The sequence below is a fragment of the Eurypyga helias genome, unplaced genomic scaffold (assembly GCF_000690775.1).
Source record: "Eurypyga helias isolate BGI_N326 unplaced genomic scaffold, ASM69077v1 scaffold8424, whole genome shotgun sequence".
NCBI classification, from domain to species: Eukaryota; Metazoa; Chordata; class Aves; order Eurypygiformes; family Eurypygidae; genus Eurypyga; species Eurypyga helias.
The window spans coordinates 1,763-21,321 of record NW_010248151.1 but is presented as its reverse complement, the minus strand read 5'-3'; the positions used below and the strand labels follow the sequence as shown (position 1 = coordinate 21,321).

The 19,559-nt window shown below is 42.9% G+C and overlaps 1 protein-coding gene across 1 annotated transcript; it reads right to left on the bottom strand.

Annotated features, from left to right (window-relative positions):
• Nucleotides 1–1,630: 1,630 nt before the first annotated feature.
• LOC104509126 (tribbles homolog 2) lies at nucleotides 1,631–17,332 on the bottom strand. The gene is made up of 2 exons (XM_010150964.1): nucleotides 17,036–17,332; nucleotides 1,631–4,003 (listed from the first exon to the last, which is right to left on the bottom strand). The coding sequence occupies exons 1-2, from the start codon at nucleotides 17,188–17,190 to the stop codon at nucleotides 3,535–3,537; spliced, it is 624 nt and encodes a 207-aa protein (XP_010149266.1). The 5' UTR covers nucleotides 17,191–17,332; the 3' UTR covers nucleotides 1,631–3,534.
• Nucleotides 17,333–19,559: the final 2,227 nt, after the last annotated feature.

The following is a 19,559-nucleotide window of genomic DNA, read 5'->3' as shown; positions in this document are numbered from 1 at the left end:
TCTGTCAGGGGTGGAGGTGGGGTAGACGAGACAGAGGAGCTGGGGGACTTGTGCTCCCATTCTGTGAAATGGTTTTGTTTGCAGGCAAATCTTAGTTACCCTGCACAGATGTGAGATCATCCCTTTCCCCAAGACTGGGAGGCAGCTGAGCCCATCCGAATCTCTGCTCAGCAAAATCTTGCATCCCACTGCAGCTGCTACCTGAATCAAGGGTCGAGCAGCACTAAGAAAGCTCTTGAGGCATTTCTGCAGCAGGCAGTCCTACACCCATCCTCCATTGACAGCACCCATGAAGGAGGAATAATAAAAGAGCCAGAAGTCAGCTGTTTGAATCACAGGTCTCCTGCTCAGGTTTCACTTTAGGGACAAGGAGGCTCCAAAAGCAAGGCACCCCTTCAGGATTTTATAAAGCCGACTTCAGCTGCCAAAGGATTCCTCCACAGTAACACCAAGAAAGCTTTTGCCTTGAATAAAAAATTCACTGCAAACGAGCAATCATTAGTCAGCCGCATTCTTCATATAATTACTGGCAGGGAAAAAGCAAGCGTGCAGGTTGCTGTAAAATAAGGTCTAACTACTTCCACCCAAACAGAACAGAAGCTGTTCACATAAGTTTTAGTGGGGGAGAGGGAAACCCTCAGTGCTTCCCCCTCCCCTTCTTGCTATGACTGATTACAATCTGCCTTTTTTTCCCTGTAAAGCACATTTATTGTGGGAGTTTGATTTGAAAGAGTTTCAAGCAATTTAAACTTTGGCTGCAGGCATACAGATCATTTAAAAACTATTGTCAAGCCTTTCTACGCATTAGTAACATTCCTGGTTGGTGTCATTATCAACGGTTTTAATTCTCAACCTACCAACTGAACTATCCAACACCTGCCAGGACTTACCGAGAATGCAATCACGCAGCACGAAGTTAGCCAGCCTGACACCAATCCCTGCGCTTGCAGCTTTGGTGCAGCGCTCGTATGTTGAAGCGGCAGGGTCGGGGTGGAGGGTGTTTCTTTAGGGGTTGATCATTGAACTGCTGGAAACAGACTGCATCCTGGGTCAAATCAAAGCCCTGTTCAAATGGTCTTAACAGATCAGAATTCATCTGCACTTGTCTATCATCTCACTACCTGCATCTACTAATTATTATCCAAGATGAATGACAGAAATAGAATCCAGGCTTAAATATAACCAGTAAATTAGGTATGAAGTGCTATATTTCAGCATCATCCTTTTTGGAACACGCACGTTTCCCTAGGCCTTTTTAAAGTGCAAGTGCCAGCTTGCTCCATTTTGGTATCTCTCTTCATCAGCCAAAGAGCCTCCCATCACCAAAAGACATAGCTCTTACTGAATTTCAATACCCTACTTGAAAAAGGTAAACGGGCTTGATAAGTGGCACGGACAAGCCAAAAGAAAATAAACAAAATAAAAGCCAGTTTCATTCATAGCAAATGGTAATTGTTTTTTATGAAACGTCTTACAGTGTTACCTTGTAAATGTAAGTGCTAAGCTTTCTCAGCACACAGGTCTGGCAAGAGTTTGTTAGCAGCACAAAAAATACCAGCTAAACGATCCTAACGGAGCAAACTCCTGCAGCACCTCAGACATTCAGTAAGAACATCGTTCACCACTGAAGTTTAGTTAAATATGCACAATTTTATTTATTGAAGAGATTAGGACAAAAACATTAAACCAAATACATGACAAAGCACCAGAGGCAGTAAAACCCCACCATGCACATCACCAATCTTTCCTCCTATAAGGTACTTATAAAATAAAAAAAAAAAAGTCCTTCTTGACACAGCACCATCTTCAGAGTGTAAAAACATTACTCCTTTATATTCTTAGTTACCAAAATAGAACCAAGGCAGGTCAGCTGCAGCTAGCTTTGTCTCTTGATAAAGAACTGTGAAACATCCTCTTGAGAGTGGGACCATAACTTTCCTGCAAGGCAGGCAAATAGCATCCATACGTCAAATGCCAAGTAGCTGTACGCACATGCCACATACTATAATTAAGCACAAATTCAAGTAACATTTACATACTACAGAGTCCACATGTACCTACCCAAAAAACATGACCACTTCACAAAACGTATACAGGCAGTAATATCAGAACAACTGAGGTACTGGAAACACAAATATTTATGCCAAGAGATTTCAATATCATACAGCAATATAAAAGCAGTAATAAAAACATTTGCCAGTCTAAATCAAATAAAGCTATCTAGAAAAAAAAAAAAAAGCTAAATAAAAAGTTATTTAGGGACAGAAATACCTGAACAGAAAAGAAGTGTGTTAACTACAGCATGTAACATGTCATCCCAAGTCAACCCGTAATTGAAGTACTGGCTTAATACATCACTACTGTGACATTTTCTTCAATAAATAGAATAAGTCTTGACAATACAAAAGGTGCATATTACTGTGTATGTTTCAAGAGGAATATCTGTAATATAAATGTTCAGCTTATTAATACCCTCTTATTTCTTATTCTGGACATAAACAAAAAAAAATAAACCCAAACAATTCTTTTCCAAAGTTGAAAGGAATCCAAAATAAAAAAAACCCACAATACTCTTCTTCAATAATAAGGAGCCCTCTATTTACACGTGGGCCAGTCAGTTAAAGAAGAGATCGGTTCTCAGATAAAGACACGACTAAGGGCTTTCCGCCCTCTCCAGTCATATACGTGCAGCATGGCAGATATGGAAGCCAGTATCTCGTATCTTTAAAAAAAAAAAATTATATAGTTTTCCTTCCCGCTCCCCCCCCTCCCCCCATTATAGCAGTAATGCATCTGGAAGTTTGAGTTATAATAGCTTCCTGCAACAAACCATTTGACACAAAACAGAACAGCTTGTTAAATGACAGTTACTTCCCCTTAAGGGAACAAAGCATTAAAATGTCATTTCCTGACAAGAATATTAAGTAGTTTATTTAGAAGAAATGAGTTGAAAATAGCTATCAAGAGACATGAACTGAAATTTTGTTTGGTTTTAGCACCCACTTTTCATGTCCATCTTTGTGCACCTAATTTTTTCCTTAAATTAATCCCATTAATTATTAGACATCCGATTAAAAAAAGTTAGCCAATTGTTGTATTTTCCCTGAATAATGGCTGAAGTTAAATATCTAACAGTGCGATGCCAAGATGTGAGCTGAGGCAAAAAAGTTTCTATTTGTTGTGAGTTACCACTATTTTTAATGGAACAGAAACAGGAGTGATACAGCTGCACCAGAATTGGCATGTGCAGTCTCCTTGGCTCCAAAAAGTGAGAAGCTACAATTGCTCCATGCTGCCTTTTCTCCTCCAAATCAATCTAACCTGATAGCAAGCTCCCCCCACCCCCCCCCAATCTGTCCCCATGCTACATTTGTTATATTAGCTCCTTGTGGAGGTTCCCTCTCAATCTGAGGACCTCAAGTGTCTTTTGCTACCAAGCTAGGCTGATGCAGGATGTGATTTAACACGGTCAGGAAGGGCTCCTTCATGTGTCCATCTCCAGGTTGTGTACCTTCTGAACAACAGTCTTTGTGCTCAGTTAAAGAATGGGTCCAAGTCTTCTTCCATGTTGACATCAGGCACCAGCTGATCTGATACTTCCTTAGCACCATATCCTGAATTCGATACATTAAAATCTGTAGAAAACCAGGGATGGTCCAGAATTTCCTGTGAAGTCAGCCTTTCCGATGGCTCCCGACGCAGTATGCTACGTATGAGGCATTTTGCCTTGGGGGATAGAGTTTCTGGAATGTTAAACTGCCCACGACGGATCTTGCTGAAGAGGGAACTAGGCTCAATGTCATGGAAAGGATAGCGTCCAACTAGCATCGTATAAAGCATGACACCTAGACTCCATACGTCCGCTGCTTTGCCAGAGTAGCTGCCATTTGTGTTCAAGATCTCTGGACTCACATAGGCTGGGCATCCATGCTTATCAGAGAGAGAGTCATCATTTCCTCTTAAAATATAAGCGTCTTCTAGGCTTTCCAATTTCACTCTAGTCCTGCGGGCAAAAAAAACCCAAAACCATCAAGGTAAGCAAACATCAAAACACAAATTCTGGGCGATTACAATTACATGGTTATAATAGTAATAATCTACAAAATCCAACCACAGAAGTGCAACCATTTAAAATTCCACTCACAGCATTTGTTACAGATAATTGATACTGTCTTTTCTATATTGGTTAGAGGATTATAGGGAATACTGCCACACACACAGCTACAAGATTTCAAACACAGTTACGCCCAGTAAACTCATTAGTAAGGTCTTAAAAAAAATAACCAAACAGTAATTGCCATATTTGTGCTTTTGATAAATTTCACGTAGGCATGATTTCCAAACAGAGACTAAGTCTCAAGATTATTTCTGTCGGCTGCACCCTAATGTACCTGTGTAGGATTCATGTTCAAATACAAGTCTGGCCCTAACTAGACACTGTTATTTTGACACCTTCACACTGGCAAGCAGTTACTGGCACCTGTAATTCCACATGGTTCATCAGGAATAAAATCGACCCTCTGCCGCCCCTAAATGATAAGGAAGAGCAAGTTTAACAGATTTCAGTCTTCCTAAACAGACCTTTGGGCAAAGGGAGATCAGGTGAGCTGAATGCCAAGATTAACAGCAAGCTTATCTACCCAGCCAAACCAGAGGAGCTCCTCACATTGGAATGAATGGAGAGGCTAGCAAAGGGCTTGCAGAGAGATGACAGGGATGCCTTTATCTAGATTGCAAACTCTTCCTGCCTGCTAAACACTGCGAGCATGTCATTGTGCTGCAGTAATTATCTCTGCAAGAGATTTTTCTTCCCTTATGGATATCACACAGAAGCAGAAAAAATTATGCTGAACTGGCTTGTCATAGCACTAGATGAACATAACCTTTCTTTCCTTTTAATTCTCACTGCTACCATCTGTAAGTATATTTTAAAGTCTGGCCCTGTTAAAGGCATCCAAAAGGATTGCCAATTACCCTTTAGGCTATTTGCCAGCAACGGTTGGCTTTGAAAGCAGATCTCAGTACAGCGCAACAGGACTTGTCCAGCGCGTCTGGATGGAAGAGTGACCGAGCAGTAGTGCAGGCTTTCTTTTCAACAACTCGGGATCATAACTCAACTTTGGGTATTACTGTCCTCGTCCCTCAACCTCACCAGTCTGCATCATCACTCTTAAGCCCTGTGTCACGGCCACGCTCCCATACCAGAGACATTCACAGGCAGGGAAACTTCCCAGAAAGCAGAACTCACATCTCCCGACTAAAGCACATCATTTAACAGGCGTTAAAACAGACAAGGAGCGCCCTGTTTCCTAAATGTTTACTGAAGACAACATTGCTCAGGCTTGAGTTGCAAAAGACAGCTGGGCCAGCTTTGGCTTAGACTTAGTTCCAGGGCAGCTCAGCGCTATCTTCTTTGAACCAACAGAAGAGCATTTTACTCGTGGAGTACTCCAGAGGCAACTGTGCCATAAACTCTCATAATGACACTTGGACCTTTTCAACAGCTAGAGACGTTTACTAGCAGAGGCGAAAGCCCCTTTGGCAACACGCCTCGAATCAGGAAGTCGTAAATACAGATTTCAGAATACCTGGCTCCCAAGCCCAGTGTGTCAAGGCAGCTCCTTCTCTCCTCAAATAGGCCAGTGTTTTCTCCTCTGGTGTGAATGCTGATGGGGTTTGCCCAACACACCTGCTTCCCGATTAATTACCCGCAGCCAGGCTAACAGCACTTCTGGCGATGGACTTGAGCCACATCAGCACTCAAACAATACCTCACAGCAGCAATACCTCACACAGGAAGCTGGTGGCGAGGAGAAACTCAACTACAATTATCAAGACCACAGCAGTGTCTCTCCGTACACAGCTCAGAGAGCCCAAAACCAGAGAGTGACTAGGGAAGAGTCCTTTCACCATGCTCTGCCTCAACACGTTCCTGCACCTGCACAGCACAGGAAGAGCAGAGAGGAGAAATGCCTAGAGGGAAAAAAAACCCCACACCAAGAAGGGCAAAGAACAGAGAGGAGGAAATGGAAGGGAAGGCAGGGACATGAGTTGAGGTTCCATTTGCATTACCCACCTCAGTTTTTCCATAGAAAATTATGCGTAGCAATAAAACGGTGAGGCCAGCTACTCAAACATGCAATAAGTCACTGAACTGCCAGACAGGAAAGCATCAACTCACTCCTGCTAACAGAAGCAGAACACACACATACAGGGAGCGGGGCTGAGCATGCTATTTATAAACAACTTACAGGAGGGAATTCACCCCCCCACGCTCTCCTGCCATCCCAGTGTCAACAGCACAGGGAAACACAGTTTACTCTCTCATCCTATTTTATATTTCTGAGAGTTGCCAAAGGATTTAGAGAAACAGTTCACTGAGATGCTTTTGTATTACAGAAAATTACTGGAATTCCCTAATTTCTTATTTTCTACAGTGGATGTGGTACAAAACCAGAAAGAACAGACTGCAAGTTGTGTCAAAAAAAAAGCTCATCTTTTTCTCCAAGAGCAGAAATAATTTCTTGATAATAAACCAGAAGCAGCATACAAAAGCCTTATCCCTGCCCTGCTTTTCCTGCAAGGTGGTGCAGCCCTCAGCGCATGCCACGGCGGGTTTTGTTTAAGCAAGCAAATGGAACAACAGCTGGCCCTTATCTGCCTGCTCCTCCATAAGCTGAGGCCAAGCGAAGCAAACACTCAAACCAGGTTTTTCATCCTGCTGAGTTGACAGGCTTTAAGGAAACAAAAGGTCCCAAATTAAACAAAAACACCACCTTCAGTCGTCCTCCCTCCTCGCCAGTCCCCAGGCCCTCAGTCAGTGACACCCTTGCGTGTAAGGTACAAGCGGTGACATGGCTCCTCTGCAGAGAGAGGTGCTCCAGCGCAGCAGGGCGCTGGACCCTCACGCCACACAGGCACGTGTTCCCCTCGAGACCATGGAGCTGCACCTCTTGAGCACAAGCTGCCAGCTACACGGCCTCCGTGTGACTTTCTCCCTCTGCCAATTACCGCCAGAAGCAACCCAGATGCTCTAGGGCCGGGTGCCTTCACAGAAGGTGACAATGCAGGTTTTCCGTCCTCGCGAGCTGTGGCTGCCTAGGTCCCTGGCGTGGCTCTGCCTATGCCCCTCACCACGAGCCAGCACCAGGGCTGGGGAGACCCACTCCAGCCTATGACGGATGAGTTTACACACCTCACCTCCCATACAGAATACAATCTGTAATCAGATTACAACCGCTAATAGGCGGGTATAAATGGCCAGTCTCACTCACCTTTTTACACTCATTTCATGGTTTTTTCAGCAAGCGAAAAGGATCAGCCTGTCTCAGGAGCTGCCGTTTCCTGGTGCACAGCACCCCATCTCTGCAAGGAACAGCCTCCAGCTCTGTCTGGTCCTCCCTTCCTCCACATTTCAAGCATTGCTTAGAAGATCTCTGTTTTTGGCAAACCAGAGAGCTTTTTTTCTTTTTTTGGGGCTGGGGGGGTGGGGTGGGAGGGAACAAGAGAGGTGTCTAAATACACAGAAATGCAGAGACACCCTGGATGAGAAGCAATCTCTCCTTCACATACTCTCTCTCAGAGGAAGCACTGAAATCAAATATCCAGGAAAAAGAATAAAAGCCAACAACAACAAACAGACCCTCAAAATTGCAAGTAGTTTCTGAGAATACGGAACGTCCACAGCAAAGGGCGGGGAGTGCATCCAATTGCAGAGTAACTGGACAACCCTAAATTTGACACTTGGCAGGCAAGGGACAGACTCAAAACCAAACACTGGGATGTGAAATCACAATCTGCTTTGAAGCACCTCCCATCACAGAGCAGAAAAAGGACAAACAATACAATCCTCTTTAAAAAAAAGTCAGATTTCTAAAAAAAACCCCTCTCATTTTCTAAATAATTAACTCACATCAGTCAACTGAAGGACCCCCACAAGAGGAAAAAAAAGTTTTCCAAAAGCATCAGCATTTGAGTTCAACCATTCAGATGGTTGCAACAAAATTAATCCCTAAAGTTCAAATGTAAGCTATTGCCAAAGCCGGATGAGAATCACTTTGTAGACATATTGTAGACCAACAAAGACTTTTGTCAAGGCTTACGTAATTACAGTACATAATTTCAAGTTTTAATGCAGACCCTGAATAAGCACTTGGAAAAAGAGCATTATGCATCTATCAGATCATTGATAAAACACTGCATTAGTCTAATGCATTAAAAAAAAAATACAACCCTGAATCATGGCTATTTAAAAAGGGGAAGCTATTCTGCCTATGAATGCTTTCCCATTACTGGTGAATGAAACCACAGAAGTGCAATCAGAGGGCAGCAGCAGCACTCAGACGGGAAATGCGTCTTTGTCCCCATAGAAACCGTCAGGGAAACCCATGAAAAACAATACCACTCTGAATTTCTTATCAATATGCCATTCATTACTTGACTGCATTCAGACTTTGCTCTTCAGTAATGTAACAAAACCTAATCAATTAAACGTCTTCCAGAAGATTCTTCAATGCAACCTCCTGAGCTAGCACCCATCTCTGGCAGACACTTTGTTGCACATCCCACACTTTTTTCAGCGTGATTCGCATTATTCCTCCCTGCAGAGCTTAGGGGATACTGGCAAACTACTATCCTGCCTTTTGACACCAAAGCCAGGGCTCTAAGAACCCAGCATTGACGCCTGCCCTCCAAAAGCAAACACAATTTCCATACTGAAATCAGTGGAATTATTCAGAGGGCTTAAAGTTCATAAGGCAGGAGGAAAAAAAAAAACCTGGAACATTTAAAGCATAAATACTGACTGAAACTCTGAGTGTTTCAGAGGAAAAAAATCTCCACTACAGTGAATAAACAGCCAGTAGTAAAGGAGCCCATGCCTGAATCAATGAAAGCAGTTGCTTCTAGTCTGCCCCCAAAGCCATCTGTATGGGAAATAACACCTGAACCACAGCTGAGCCACTGTTACCATTTAAGGAACACTAACTACAGACCTAACAAACCTACAATTTTAGTCCCCAAATGACAGCCAGATCAGCTGCTTTGGGAGAACACAGAGGCCATCCTGCTTCAGACACTCCAGGTATACCGTCCATGTGCTCTTCAGGTTGGGTCAAAATTAGAGAGTTTGTAAATCTCTATCTAGCAGCCTCATGCCTCCAGAGACGACAAAACAACCATCGTGGCCATCTGACTTCCCATTCTATTAATATGACTGCAGGTAAATATAAAATGGCAACTTCCAAAGGGAAGAGGTGTTTCACAATATTCCCCCCTAAATTAGCCTACACGTAAAAAAAAAAATGAATCCACCCAAACAATGCTATCTCATATTTCAACATTATTCTGACTGAGGCCAGGAAAGCCTTTCCCTAGGTAGAGGCATTCAAGCCATCAACTGCCCAGTAGATCAGGGATTGCTCCTATGTGGCCAATAATTTACAGGTCATTTAATCAAGGTCAGTTGCTAGCACCCCCTCATAAAGATGAGATGAGCATGAATGCAATCAGGCCATTAGAGTCATAAGGAGGGAAAAAAAATAACAGGGAAGATCGACACTGGAAACTGTTATCTTTCACTAATTGATTTTTTTAACTAAGGGAACCTCTCCTAAATAATGCAGAAGCAGGCTGCTGTCGTGGAGACAGCGAGATGGGGAAGGCGGCTAACGAGACCCCGTGCAGATGATTTGCGGCTCGGTGCAAAGGCTGGTTCTGAACTCAGAACTACCCCATCTCCTCCGGGGGTGGCAAGGCACGTGGGATCAGAGGGGAGATGTTGTGCCATCAATTTAAATCCTGCTCCTTCCATCGCTAAGATCCCCTCCAGTGCGTAACAGCACACAGCCTGGGAGTTCACCACACATCCTCCTACACAACTTCAGGGGAAAAAAAACCCAAAACCTGCACAAAGGCTGTCAGACAAACCGTCTCTTGCATAATGAAAGAGGCTCAAGGATATGTTTCAAAAGACAACTGGGACTTGCTGGCAGTACAGGTTTACAGGATGAACCTTGTTCCTAAGGGAGGATTCCCTCACTGGCACTTCCGCAGATCGAGGAAGCCTCTAAAAATTACATATCCCCCACCCTTCCTCCGAAGGGATGCTCCGGTGCACTCAGCCCTGCCCCACACCCCTTTGCTGACATGCCGGACCCAGTAACTTAGGACTTTTAACTTCTCTGAAGCTGGCTTTTTTCTACAGACTTCCACTTAAAAAAAAGTGCTGAGACCACCCCCAGGCACACCTCCCAAAAGGGCTGGGGCTGCAAAGACCTCAGCTTTACAACACTCACATAGGACTACTGGGAACAGCCTGTCCTGCATGCCACATACTTGAGTTTCTTCCATGCCCTTATTGCCCAAGGAGAGACAACACGACCCCAAAAAGCAGTTTGGTAGGCAGTGATGCGTGTATTGGGGTGGGGATTCTGAAACCCATGCAGACCCTTCCATGGAGGGGCTCAGCTGCAATACTGTGAAGAGTCTATTATTTGATAATCACGTGGCTCATGGCAGCTACATCACCTCACTCTAACCTTTTTAGATCACACTGAAGGTCAGAGTTTTTAAAAGGCTCTGCCATCAACTGCATGCTGTGTTCACCATCTTTTCTAGGTCTTTTCATGGGACACATAGTGAAGCTCCACAAGGCAAGGAGACCAAAATTTAATTTTGTTAACAAAAGCTCTACACTTTGAGCATGCAGTGGGTGCTCAGAACCTCTGCGATAAAGCAGGTCCATTATTTCACAACCCTACTGGAAACCTCTTGCTTAGATGGCTCTAAAACCTGTCTCCAAGCAATATATATCTAAACAAAAAGCAGGTGCTTAAGACTAAATACGCCCCAAGTTAGCTCCCTTTTACAATCTCCGCCTTTCCGCTCCCTCACAAGCCTGACCTAATTGTCCTTATTATCACACTGTGAGATTACAAGAAACAGCAGTGGAAGAATTTCACCATGACAGTCTGCTGCTAGCAGGGCTTCCTGCCTCCCCTCCTCATCCCCTGCATAGACATCCTCAGCCCCCACTCAAAAGTCAACATGGCTTATACCGGGTCTATCGATGGAGGTTTTCAAGTCTTCAAAACAACCAGCTGTTCAACTCCTAATGCAAGACGTCTCAAGAGGCATCCTACTTCCAGGGATTTCAGAGCACCTGTTACCAGAGAGCTCAATCCCATGACAGGCATCTTGTGACGGACACCCAACCAAGCCAACCACATCTGGCACTACAGCCAACAGGCAGCACTGCGTTCGGCCAGGAGCACCCCTCGGACAGCCACGCAGCGTGGCTGAGGAGGCCAGGCAGGTCACAGGGACAACCTGCGGCAGTCCAACTGCTAAAGCTGCTGAAAGGCAGGGCCCCAAGCAGAGCTCCCCTTCTGCTCCAAGCATGGCACAGGGCTGCCCCTCCACACCGCTTGTCAGCAGAGCTAGTGCATGAGGCTGCAAAGGGGGAAGACTGAAGGAAGAGTGCAGAAGAAAAGATGCATGTCCAACTAAAAGCCTTTAGGTGTTGTCTTTAGGTGTTTTAAAGACAGCACAGCCCAAGGGCAAAACCTGTTGCAAACTCCAGATCTGGGTGCTACAGCAAAGGCTCGCACCACTCACGGACTAGCTGAAGGGACTCCAGCTGACTCAAGGTCCATTGGAGCTCCCATCCCTATCCAGGGGCCAGACAACTTTTCCCTGGGTTTTGCTTTCATTTATGACCTTAGGCACAGTGCTTAACCTCTGTAACTACTGTTTGCCCTCGGGAGATTTAAGCAGTCTCAGGGCTGGTGTGATGTTCAACATCTGCAAACAGCCTCCCGTGCCCCACTGGAAAGGGTACTGTATACCCAACAAATCCAGACCGCGTTTCTCCCAGAACGCCTGGAGAAAAGAGAGGCTTAGAAACCAAACCACATGAAGGCAAGAAGAGAACATGAACCCTTCTGCAGAACACAGTTGTGCAACTGCTTCATCCTCTATTTGAAGTTCAACAGCAGAGATTTGCTGCCTGTGAAGAAATTCACCCTCCTCCCCATATTCTAGGAAGATGCAAAATAATAATTTCTGGGTTGAAATCTGACCTACAATTCTCCACTATTTAAGTTACACTCTTTGGTCCTGTGTCCCCATTCAGGGTAATGTGAAGTGCTTAAATGACGAAACAGATGAAGACTGGGTTTATTTCTAAATCTTCTGATGTTTAATTTTCTTTCACTTTGAGAGTCTTTTTCTAGGACTTTGGGAAAGCGTTAACTTACCTGTTCTCTACTGAATCATAAATAACACAACAAGTTCTAACACCACAGGGGAAAAAAAACATCTGACCACATTACAGTTTGACAAAAGCTGTGAAGAAAGCTTACTACTAACTATAAGAAAATGAAAGGTCTACTTGGGAAAAGGTCAGTATATGCATTCTATATTTTTTGTGAGATCAGATTTGTATCACTGGGATTGCAAACAACATAACTAGGTCACCTTGGAACATCATCAACTCAAAGCTGAGAAAATCTGGAGGGAAAAAAGAAAAAAAAAAAATCTAAGAATTCCAAATAAATACATTATGCTAACACAGGCTTTCTAAATTAGTGTATTTTACTGGCTGCATTCCCCTGGCGCAGAGCAAAAAGTGTCAAATTCTATTGATTTTTATTGAATCCCACCTGCCTACCATTTCTCATATTTACTCAAAGAATACAGGAAAATTACAATATCTAAATACCAAAATTATTTTAATTTTCCCATCAACAAGTATGATGAATGTACAAGGTCTTTAGGCTTCAAATATTACGACAGCTAATATTTTAATATAATTAAAGGCTTAAAAACGCACTAAAGAAATTAGTAATTCACTGACAGCAGAAATGTTCTTGTATTAAGAAAACCATTGGAACAACCAACATAGAAATGCTTGATTTAATTCTGAGATCTTTGAGGCGGCTCTTTCTCAAAGCATCTGCTGTATATCAGACTGATGAACTGCCTTATTAGCTATATACAGTGCATCATGCTATTTTTAGTACAGCCCAAAAAGCCCTGCCCATTCTGCAACATCATTACGGGACACCAGCTAGGAGAAGGGCAGAGTCGCTCTGCCCAGGGGCCTACTACAAGGACAAGCTGTACAAGGAAAACTGTAAATACCATGACGTGAACAGAGCAAAACCAATCAAAAGCAAGAGCCCTACAACATCACGTCGACCTGGCTTAGTATCCAGGACAAGAAAAAGTGACCAACATGCATGGAAGCAGAAGACATATAAAGCTACATTTTATCTTAGCTCATCTCTGTTGTTTTGGATTTCAGTTTTATTTAGAAGTTTAAGGACCCAATTTTTAAGATATTCAAGAATCTTAAAGGTACTTTAGGAAGTCCAGTGAGACCCAAGATGGCAAGTCAGGGTTGTTTTCCGTATTTTCAGTGCTCTGAAAGTCACTGCCCTTATTTAATGGATGTGCTGCTGCTGCTGCTTGCTAACCCAGTCTTACAGAACATTTCCAGCCATGCTGTAATGTCTCAGAAGTTCTGCTTCATCAAGACCGACTGCAGGTTTAAGGAGCCCAACTTTGAAATTTCAATACTATAAGACTGGCTATTTCACCTACAGTTTACAAATGGAACCACAGACACAACTCCCCCGCAAAAACACAACCTTTTTTTACACAAAAGAACACCACAGAAGAACTAAGATGTTTGGCCACAGCACCCAGCATTTCCATGGAATGCAATTTACCATAACTTCAAAATTTCTGCAATTTAGGATTGAAAGATGGTATAGATGAAGTACCTCAAAACACAGATAAATTGGTTTTGTTTGTTTCCACACAGTGGAATCTTGGATTTAAGTGCTTATGTATTTACACACATGCAACATAAAGATATAACACACCATCACATTCTACCTTTGATTTAGCACCAGAGAATGTCACTAGTAAAATTAGGATCCCTACAAAATGCTCAGCACTACCAGCCTCCAACATGACTTTTTTTTCCCACATTCTTACTTCCCAGTCCATCACAGACATCACAAGGCAATGCATTTGCCACATCCAAATAACATGCATTGGTAGCAGTGACATCAGGAGGAATGAGGCTGCTAGATCAGGAGCTGCAATCTTTGCAAATTCCAGCTATAATTCAGATAATGGGAATGAGGTGGAAAGAGTTTCTATGCTGTATGCACCAGTCTGCAGAACTACAGGAGCTCTGATTTCATATTGAACTTCCTATCATTAGGATCAATGGAAGGAGTATGTACTAAGAAATGCCTTAATTGATTTTCTTTTTTTAAGGAATGGAACTGCTTCTATATATGCTTCACATTCTCTCTGGCTCCTCCAGTCTGGCAGCTCTCAGCTAAGAGCAGACAAGTGTCTTACTAAAAAAATAAAAAAAATAAAAGAAACCCTGCATGCTGGCTTTCCCATCCTTTCTTCTACCAAAATAAAAGCTACAGGAGTCTTCAAGAAGAGAAAGTTTCAAAGCAGCAGGTACTAAAGGTGAACTGCAGAAAAACAGACTTGAAGAAATAGTTAGGAAAAGAACTACAGAGCAAGAGCTCTGCCAAACAGGCGACATGCAGCAGCTGAGATCACCCACATTTCACAAAACATCATTTTCACCTCTTTTCTTCCTCCTTGCTTCCTTACAGGTACCAAAGAGCCATAGATCGTGCAGCACACCTCCCAGGCACGGACACCGGCGGCAGCTTCTGAAAGGCAGGCTGCTCGGCCCAGGGGCACCCTCACCAGCGCCAGCACCCGCTGGGAAACGCGAGCTTGGAGGGGTGCAAACCACACACAGACACCTCCGTGAACCCGGAAGGACCAAGATTTTTCAGGCTAAATATAGCAGCAGATTGAAAGTGATGACTGATTACAGTCTGACGATCAGAGCATGGGAAAAAAAGACAGTCGCTACTTGGGTCTATTTCTATCTCCCACTATTTCACCTCTGTTTATTTAGCAGAAAAAGGATTACAATACCTCTCTACTTACAAATCAACATTACATCCAGAAGAAAACCGCATTCTGATTATCTTAAAAATAACCAGCAAGTTGCAGTTGACCTTTAAAGTGAATTGTTGTATAATTAGAAGACACTGTTTGAAAGTGAGTAACTGTGTGATTTTGCAGACTACAGTTACATTAAAAACATTCATAAAAGCAAACACTGCTATTACAGTATGAACCACTCTTCTTGGGTGGCTAAAGGATTTGGCCTTGTGCCTCGTGTTGCATTCAGTTCCTAGTAAGCAGCAGGGTAGGAGTTCAAAAGTATTCAGCACGGGCCCACGTCTGCGCCCACTGTACTGCCCTGAGCTCACGCTGCCGTCAAAATTCGTTTCAACATTAGGACGTTACCAGCTACAACAGAAAACCATCACTCCCTCAACTATTTTGTACAAGTTTCCTTCTTATCTGCATCAAAGGTGCTACAATGGTTTTTACTGGCGTTGAGTAGAAGTCGTGAAGGTGCAGCTTCCATCTACCTGCTTTGCACTTCTCTCTGCATGGACACTAAGCTAGTTTCATTTTAGGCTTTTTTATTTGAAGAGGAGGAAAGGGTAATCATACATATCGGGGCTGTGGTAGAAAAACAAAGAATAGCCATTTGCTTTGCAGAGAACTGCCTGAACTAAGAAGTGAAAATGGCTTTTATTTTCCAGTTTGTAAAGAGATTAAAAGGAGAAGTATATTTTGAAAAAAAAAAAAATTAAGTAGAGCATATTTAAACAGGATACATAGTTTTAATTTTTATTTTAGAGCCAGGAACTTCTCTTCTGCGACTGAATTGTGTTTGGTGGGGTTTTTTTTTTTCTCTAATTCTCAGGACTTACTGAGCCTGTAGAAAAACTCATGTGCCTCGGCTGTTGCATATAACTTCCTGAAACAGCCCCACATGGAATTGATACACAGAGGTTATTTTTAACAGAGCTCTCCCAACCATCCATTTCACCCTGCAACAGTTTGAACAGGCTTTCAGACAATTTATAGGATTTAGCTAAAAGGGAAAAATACCTTCCCATCCTCTATGAAGACATGAAGAAGCACAAAAGGAAGGCTCCACCCCCATTTAGGTGGTTGTGGTTTTTTTTTTTTTTCCATAATGGTCATCTTCCAATTTAATCCCTGTGAAAGCCTGGCATTAATCTGACACCGTTCATTACTCTGGTGCTTTATGTGGAAGTTGCAAGTGAATACGTGATGTAATATAATGAAAACTGGTAACCTCAAGGAAAGGGATTCAAAGTTTCCGCAGGTACAACAGTATAGCTGTGGGTCAGCATGAGAAATGGCACTTCAAAAACATACCTACAGCACCCAGCATTATTTCTTTCCCTGTCTTCCCATACTCCATCACCAAATCATTTACTAGTATATTATTGAGAGAGAAGGGTGTGCAGGAAGGAGATAGTTCCTCAAGCACCACAACAGCTTCGATACTAAAAACAGGCACCCAGACAGCAAGGCAGTTTTAGTCTCAGTATTAGTGATCACATAATACTCCCAGAAGCAGCCTCCAGACCCTTCTAGCATGGGAAGCAAAAGCTGTGCTCACAGCACTTCCCTCCAACCTATGTCAGCATTAACCACTTGGCTACTCTTCCTCTTCACGCCTCCTCAGTGGAATGAGCCATTTCAGTCCCCAACCCTCTTGAACATACTGGATCTTTTGCTCCTTTCCTCGTTTAACACCAGCAGCATTTATGACAGTGAAGCTCTTACACCACACACCTATGCAGAGCCTTCCTCCAGGAGATGTCCCCTCCTCAGAAGCGAGGGTGCTCCTCTGGTCTGAGGAGGAGCGGCCAGGCACAGATGCAAACAGCACTCTATACTTACTTTACTCCAAAGCTAAAGCCAGAAGGTAAAAACGCACATCCATCCCACGATGAGGTTGCAGAGGAAAGCAAAGCGTAACACCTTGTGTACCAAAAACCAATGGTACGGTGACAATGAAGGGCACAGCATCCTGTAAATCTGAAAATCTGACCTCAGGCACCCCCACCTGTAAAGTAAGGGAGACTCTTACCTTTCCTCATCCTTGAAAATAAACTTTCGCAGCTTGAGATCTCGCAGTACCAGTCCACCATCATGGCAGTGTGCGACAGCGGAAGCTATTTGATAGAAGAGTTTGGCTGCCTCCTCTTCTTTAAGCTTCTTGCAGGTACGAACGAATGAATGCATGTCCCCATAGCTCCTTTCAAAGAACACATAGGCTTTTGTCTCCCCAAGAATTATTTCAGTAATTTGGTTGATATTTTTATGCGCAGGCAGACAAAAACATGGTGCTAATAACTCCTGGTAGCAGCCAATATCAAACACCTGCAGGAACAATGACAGTAAAGCCAGGGTTAGCGACACGAAGGTCAGTGAAGTTACAGTACATCTAATTCTGTTAACAGAACCATCTCTAAGTATAATTTATGCTGCTGCTAAAGCTCTACTGATGTAAACAGGATGTCACAAGCTCATGGCGCTGAAGACAAGACAAAACAGGCTATGCAACCCCACACAGAAGATACGCATAACCTTGACAGGAAAGGCTAGTCTTCAAAACTTGTAGCAAGAATAATTTCATTAGCTAATAGATAATCAAATTTAGAATGTAATCTGAACTAAGCTGTGAGGACAAGCCATGTATAAGGACAGTACTCAGAAGGAAACATGTTTATCTTCTGTTTTCCATCCAAATAACTCATAGAGAGTACGGCCAGTAGATTTGTACTGAGAGAAGCTGTCTATTAAATCCACCCTGATACACACACCTCTCTCTCTTGATTATATTAACCCATTAAAGCTTTAAGGATTTTCAGGTTTAAAATATCAGCTATTGCTATTCATATTTACTTCCTGCCTTTCTTTCATCTCTGACAAACAGCAGAGTCACTTTCACTTTCAAAGTCTCAGTTTTACAATGGCTGTTTGTAAGATCAGAAGGGGAAATAGCCCTGCCTGTTGCAGTGCAGACAAACATCCTCCAAAAGGCAAAGACAAAACCACCCTGGACTCTCTGCATTTCCATCAAGTGCTCCATTAAAAGCAGAGTGTCCCTTTACTAGGAAGTATGTTATCACTGATCTTATGAATGAGCTGTAAGTATTAGAAAGGCTGCTGGGAAACCCAAATATAAAGTCACTATAATCTAGTGATGACGAATGAATCAGTGTTTGAGTCAATTGAGAAATGCCCACATTACAAGAAGAAAGACTTCATTGAGAATAACAGAAGTCAGTGTGCTGAAAGAGAATATGAGCGAAGTATTGATACGAGCGATTTTCATTTTTATTTATACCTGCTCCAGAGATACTATAAAACAAGGGATTAGCATTTCCACCAGCATAAAAATTCTATTAATACGTAACTTACTCTTGGGTGTTTTGTTACGTGGGCAAAAAGAATTTAAGGTAGTCAAATATCATTCTAACTGAACATATAGAACTGGTGTAGGGCTCTAACCAACTGTTTTAAACTGCAATTTTTTTTTTCCTTTTTGTATTCTGGTATTTGTATACAAATACAGAGGGTATTTCTATCCTCTCCAAGAAGCAAATCGTCCTGCTTTCTTTGAGGCTTTAAAAAGCTTTCAAAACTGAGTGTGAGAGATACGGTTCAATAAAATTTTACCTGAGGCTTCAAAACCTGAGTCATTTAATGCTTCAGAGCACAATCCTAACAAACTCCTTCCACAGAAAAGAACCTAAACCTCAGGAAACTGGGACACCCCCTCCCCACAAACCCCTTCCCCACCTGCCCCCCACCTGTGCTGCTATACCCCAGCTCAGGCAAAAACATCTTTAAAGGCAGACTGCCAAACAGATCCAACACATTTTACGGCGGGGGGAAGATTATCACTGAGGCATTCTGGTGACACGGTGCGCCAGGGAAGCAGAACCAGGGTGGGAAGGGGGTGTTGCTAAAATCCCTGGTGTGTAATTCATTCCAGAGTCTAATTCATTGGCATTTGGATCTCAAAACTCTTAACTACTACGTGGCAAGTGAATGGCTCTTTTACTATAAAATAAAATTTAAGCAGGACCATTCATGTAGCTCAAACCTCATGTGAAAAAAAGCCTTTCAAGAAATCTCTCCTATCCAGATTATGCCAATATAAATCAGTTACATTTTGTGGTTCTCAGACTATGTTAAATAAGTAGGTCTGGATATGTACCAGTCCTGTGTTTGAAAGGGGGTGGGAAGCACTATCATACTGCTACAGTCTAGAATACCTTTTATAAAGGGCGGCTTTGTATCCCAGCTTTTAAGATCCCTGGCCTCAATTCAGCAAATGTCCAATAAGCTGCAGTTTGATTTAGTTCTTGCTGGGAATTGGAAGTGAGAAGTTACCATTGTTTGGATGCCACAGAGCCTCGAAGCAAATAACGGCATCTGTACAGTCAGTGGGTGCAGCCAAATGAATCTTGAGAATCATCAGTATGTGTCTGTTATGCAAACCAATGTTTCTGCAAGCAATCTCTCAGAGCATCTTCAATAAGATACCAGATAGCAGGTCTCTTAGCCGGAAGGCTACTTGACAAATAGTAGTCATGATACTG